Genomic DNA, 5,741 nt, shown 5'->3' with positions numbered 1-5,741 from the left:
GGATCACCTCCCTGGACCTGCTCGAGATGCATCTGTGGATGCATGACAAGGTGCAGTTGGCCTTCCTGACCGCGTCCCCACACTGCCGGCCTATGTTCATCTTGGCATCAATGACGACTCCAAGATCCTTTTCTGCCTCTGCACTGATGAGAAGGGAGTTCCCCAGCCTGTAGGTATGGTGCCGGTTCTTCCTCCCCAGGTGCAGCACCTTGCACTTGTCAGTGTTAAATCCCATCCTGTTCTCATCCACCCACCCCTGTAACCTGTCTAGGTCTGACTGTATCCTATTCCTCCCTTCTCGCATGCCCACATCCCCCAAGTCAATGTCTAGTGAAGCACAAACAGGCACTAGAAGGGGTAGGAGACCACCTTCTCCCAGTTGCTTTTCATCCCACGTGTGCTGAGCGAAGGAATGATCCAGGCTGGGCCCAGGGAGGAATTCTGTCAATGGTTAAAGCAATGTGACAGTCACTCCGGTTTGTTCACTACTGCTGTGCTTGGGACCAGCTGCCCTCAGGAAAGATGAAGAATCATAGAAAATGAGGGTTGGAAGGGACCTCAGGAGGTCTCTAGTTCAACCGCCTGCTCCAAGCCAGGACCATCCCCAACATGCTTATTAACCTGAGAAGTTACAACTCTCCCAAACTCTCCCTCTGTTAAGAAAGCTGGTTCTTAGGTAAGACGGTGAAATAAATGCAGCAGGTCATTTTGCTTCTCAGACTGTCAGATACTAGGAAACTATCCTGAATCCTGTCTTTAGAAGCGCCGTGGTCTGAGCTGGGTGCTGCAAACTCCCAAAATCTAATTGCTGCTCTAAGCAGGGCTTTTAGCACTTGCTGTGTAGAACATGTCAGGCAGCCAAAGCACTTCAGACATGTTAACTGAGCCAGGCACTGAATCAGGTGCTCCCAACTTCCTTCATCCACAAATCTCTGGGACATGCTCTTTGGCTCTACACTTGCTCGCTTACAGCCTGGGATGAAGTCTTTTTGGACCACGTTTTCAAAAGTGCCCTCTAATGCTGGGTAACAACCTGATGCCCCCAGAAGCTGAGTGGAGATGCTGAGCACTTCTGACTTGCACCGAATCCACTGCGAGCTGCAGGGGCTCAGTCCCTCGGGGGGGGGAAGAAAAAAGAAAAAAAAAAAATCAGGCCTAGTGATAGTGAACTGGGCTGTCAAAAATCAGGTCACTGTTGAAAGCTGCAGCCTTCCTGTCTCTGTGCGCTGGTTCCTTGAGCTGTAACAGCAACATCGTAGAGCCCAACTGCCTCTGATGTGTGAAAGGGTCAGTGAATCCCTTCAGTGCTTTGACAGTGCAAAGTACTACTTATCTCATGGCTTTTATTCCAGTGTTACACCCATGGCAGCTGAACTGAAGCTCCACAGCCCTGCTCCCTCCATGGAACACAGCAGCAGGGTTTGGATTCTACCCTCTCCCCTATGAGGGTTTACGGACACACTCTGGGGCAGTTCCCTGTGGGTTTCCTGTTGTCCTTATTACAAGCAGAAGGACTCAGAGCTCATTCCTGACCAAACAGCATGTGTTGGCATTGCACTGGCTGGATTCCAAGGGCTCTGGTAGTCTTGTAAGGTCCATACAGTACAACCAGGGCATGCTGGACCAGCCTGTAAGAAGCCTGGTGGCTCAGAAGGAGGAAGCACAGACTGAGAAGTGTTTTTCAGCTCACTTTTAAGGAGCCTAGGATGGAAAGGGACCTGGGTCAGCTACTGGGGGCCCCACATTATACAATCCCCATCTTATAAGCAGCCCAGAGGAGGAGTCTGCGTCAGCCCTTCTGCTCGGAGCAGGATACTCACGTTACAGCAGTTGAAGGCCAGCTGGAGGAAGTCGGGGGGACAGTCTCCTACCATGTGCTGGAAGGCATCATAGTCCAATCCAAAATTCTGCACAAAGAAGAGGACACTGTGGCTGAGAGCTTGAGCCCAGTTTATATTCTCCTCTCTGCTTGGCCCACACCATCTTTCTTTCACAGGCTCCTACAGTGGCTGGGAACAGCCCCCTACCCCCACCATCCATCCTGCTCATCGCAAAGCTAACATCAGGGGGATGCTGAGCTGCATTCTGCATGGGTGCGATCTTCCATGGGGACAGTTTGACTTCAAAATCATGCTCTTTCCCAAATGGCATCATAATTCTCTATCACCTTTCAGTGCCAGATTCTCGCACTAGTCCAACACATGCATTTGACCAAACAGAACTCAAAGCAGGATACAACTATTTCATTTTCTCTTTGTTTCATGTAGATCTGGTTGAATGGTTTAAATTAGCATTAAAATAAAGATCTAGGAGCTCCTGTATTATCCAGTGAAAACTGAAGAGATGCACAACACTGCACTGTGACCCCAGTCTGAACAACTGGCACTGACTAATCAGTGCCTTGTTGCTAGTAGGAAAAGGAAGGCTTTGAAGGAAGGGATGGAGAGAGAAAAGAAATGAACTTAAAGGAAGAAGGGTAAAAAATGAAGAGATACACAAATAGGGGAGAGGGGAAAAAACAGTAGTAGAGACGATAACCTTGTCTTAGGACAACCAGGCTAAGAAACCAGACAGGAAGAACAATGAGAGAGAAAAGTGAACTTTAAAACATACCAAAGTGAATGAAACAAAGTAGGGAAGGAGAGGAATGGAAGCCACAAGAGACAGAGGAAGTCTGGAAGGGGAGACGCATGCAGGCAAAACAGATGGGAGCAGAAACAAGTGCCAAAGGCTGAAAGCTGATCAGGGAAGGTAATGCACCACGTTGGGAAAGTATTAAGTTGCGTCTGTAGGTTTTACGTTAAGATCACTGGTTTGGCCTGGTTCCAGCCTGACAATGTCTAAAATTAAAACCACCACTCTTCAGATCTGGCCCCATATTTGACAGCTCTGTAGGGCATTTCATTATAGCAGGTGATCCCCGTTGCCACTGATCACATCAGCCAGGAGAACAGAGCACGGTCTGAAGGCTCCTGCAGATGGGTTAACCACATGCAGGGCTGTTCATGTGGTCCTCAGAGTCGCAGCTTGTATTACTACAATGCTTGGCCCTCACGACTCGCACTGTATAAATAAGTTGCACAGTCAGCCTGATGAAATTTGAAACTTCACGTTTTCATCCCAGCCAGCTCATAGAAAAGGTCTATTTTGCCATGACTGTGCGGGGACTAGTTATAAAATCATCAGATTCCTGAAACTCCCTCCTGCAAGGTCTCCTGTTCTCAGAGAAGGGAGGGGGGAAGGAAGGAAAAACATCTGCATCGCCACAGCTGAAATCCCAAGCCCCTGTACCATGTCTGCACCCAGAGAAGGGGGAGGGAATGTCACAGCTACCTGAAGAAGAGGGACAGGGGTTCCCCCTCAGGGATGAGGCCTGGCCCAAAGCCCATGGGAGCACTTCCCTGGATTCCCAATGAATTACATGTAAAGCAGAGCCCAGCTGGGCCCAATAGTCTCTGTAGCTGCCCCGCTGTCTCCGGCAAGAGGTGGCATTCATCTGTTCCATGCAATGCTGGGGTCTGGACTAGATGACCTCAGGAGGTCCCATCCAACCCTACTTTCCTATGCTCCTACGATCCCATGCCAACTCCTCCAGCATGTTTCCAAGGCGGACTGTCACTGGATGAAGGCTGAGGAAACCTATGCTAAAATATGGCCTTGGTGCCATTCTTTGCAAACAGCACTGCCAGAGGATGGGATCTTCATTCAAGGCCTCCTTAAACATTCGAGCTAATTCATCACCTCCTTGGCAGCTGTGTTGAAATTATTAATGACCAGCCATCACTCAAAAGTGCTCCCCCCTTCCCACAGCTCATATAAACACCCACCACCTACCTCTGTGCGAGGGAGATAGTCCGGATCTGCCTGGATCCTGGCTATAACCTCACAGAGAATTATGCCGTAGGAGAACACATCTGCCTGATGAAGAGAAAAAAAAACAAAACAAAACAGATGGCTCAGTTAGGAGCAGTCCGTGTTCTCACGTGCCACCAGGTTTCCCCTGTCGTAAGGGGGTTTCAGAGGCTATCCAGAACCCACCACTCTGACCCTGACCACTAACAGGAATACAACAACTCACACTTGCAGCTGAGGAAATACATGCCCATGGCAGAGTGCTCTGGCAGCACTGATGCCAAAAAGAATGACACAATCACAGACAATGAGGGTTGAAGGGACCTCAGGAGGTCACATCTAGTCCAGCCCTCTGCTCCAAGCAGGACCAGCCCCAATGCTTTCACCTGCATGCAAACATCTCCTCAAGTCACTGCTGCCCCAGAGTATGACAGAAGATGAAAGCCCACTCCAAGCCAAAAGGGGTAAAAATCACAGCCGATGTCCCAGAGCTGTGAGCAATCACAAATGCAGCCAAACATGACATGACCGCAGATTGGAGTGGTTAGGGAGCAGAACTGAGAAGATAAGCAATCGCTGTCTGCCTAGAGTGTTAATGCAGGTTAAAAACTCAGTCCATTCTTCCTTTTCCAGGTTAAATACTGCTTTGTGAAATGCCCACCCAGGTGCCAGGAACCCAGCCACCTCCACCCGCTCCAGCTTCAGCGCCCTACATGCACCATGCTTATTGATCACCTGTCCTACACACTCCGGTGTTCTGTATGTCCCAGATTCTCACTTCACATTTGCCCACGTTATAAAGCTCAAGCAAACAGGGAATCCAGACAGAGCAGTAGCAGGGCTCCTCTTCAGATACCGAGTATAAAGGTCTATTTACACGACTGTCAGCTTTTGTGTTAATTAATGAGCAGGGTAATGTGATGGCCTTACAGCTTTGGGTCTCCCAAGGAGAACAGGAAAGGCTGTGCAGGACACGAGAAGTGGAACGCCCACAACTAAAGATAACCAGTTTGCCATGGTAATGTCTACATCCAGGAGTACTTGGCGCTGCTGGCAAAGAGGGTGGAGGGTGTGGACTTTACACAACAAAGCAGCATTCCCAAGACAGAATCCACTAAAAGTCAGTTTCCACCAGGATCGTGCATGTCTATATGCACATGCATGCACGCACACCCACCCACGCAGCCCAAAGGCTGCTTTCCAGTCTGCCTTTCTTCGTTCCTTCTCTGCCCCAGCTACATGATGCCATGAGAAAGGGGGCTGGAAAGATTCTTTGGAATGGTTCCTGTCTAGGCAAGTCAGATTTAGAAATCTGGTGATGAAATGTGGAACCTCTGTTGTTTTTTCAATTCCATATTGCACGTGGTCATGCAATCCCCCTCATTCCATTTAAGTTTCTATTGCAGAAAAGCTCCCTTCATGTCCAAAAGGCAAGAGGAGTCCATCAAACTGTCTACTCATGTTGCGCTAAGCTCTGCTAACCAAAGATGCAGTAAGGCAGGAGCGTCAAACATATGGCCCAAGGGCTGGAGCTGGCCCATGGAGCCATTTTATCCGGCCTGCCAGACTACCAGCATGGCCTGCCACAGAACCCAGGGCTCTCGGGCCCCTATGGATATAGTGATCAGCAGCAGGAAGGCAAGCAAGGGCTGACAACCCCGGCCACCCCCTAGCTGCTTTGTCCATCTGTACTGCTGCAGCCCCATCTCCCTGGCCACCAAAACCCAATGCACAACCTTTGCTGGAGCTGGAGCTGCCTCCATGGCACAGGACAAGGGGTACATAGCAGCATCAACCCTGGCCCCAGGATGGGGCACATGGTGGGGTGAAGCCACTGACACCTGCTCCGGGTTGAAGCCAGAGCTGCCACTGCTGCTGCAACTTCCTCA

The 5,741-nt window shown here is 49.9% G+C and overlaps 1 protein-coding gene across 2 annotated transcripts in view; it reads right to left on the bottom strand.

The window, feature by feature from the left end:
- TESK2 (testis-specific kinase 2) overlaps positions 1-5,741 on the bottom strand; it is a 147,746-nt gene that overhangs the window by 17,632 nt on the left and 124,373 nt on the right. For both annotated transcript variants that reach the window (XM_019501398.1, XM_019501399.1), the window contains exons 8-9: positions 3,835-3,918; positions 1,821-1,907 (exon numbers count right to left, since the gene is read on the bottom strand). In XM_019501398.1, the coding sequence (XP_019356943.1) occupies positions 1,821-1,907; positions 3,835-3,918 (171 nt within the window). The remainder of the gene's footprint in view (positions 1-1,820; positions 1,908-3,834; positions 3,919-5,741) is intronic.

The sequence above is a fragment of the Gavialis gangeticus genome, unplaced genomic scaffold (assembly GCF_001723915.1).
Source record: "Gavialis gangeticus isolate Ggan-Ray unplaced genomic scaffold, GavGan_comp1, whole genome shotgun sequence".
Taxonomy (NCBI): Eukaryota; Metazoa; Chordata; order Crocodylia; family Gavialidae; genus Gavialis; species Gavialis gangeticus.
The sequence above is the reverse complement of the archived record's forward strand: the minus strand, read 5'-3'. Positions and strand labels throughout refer to the sequence as shown.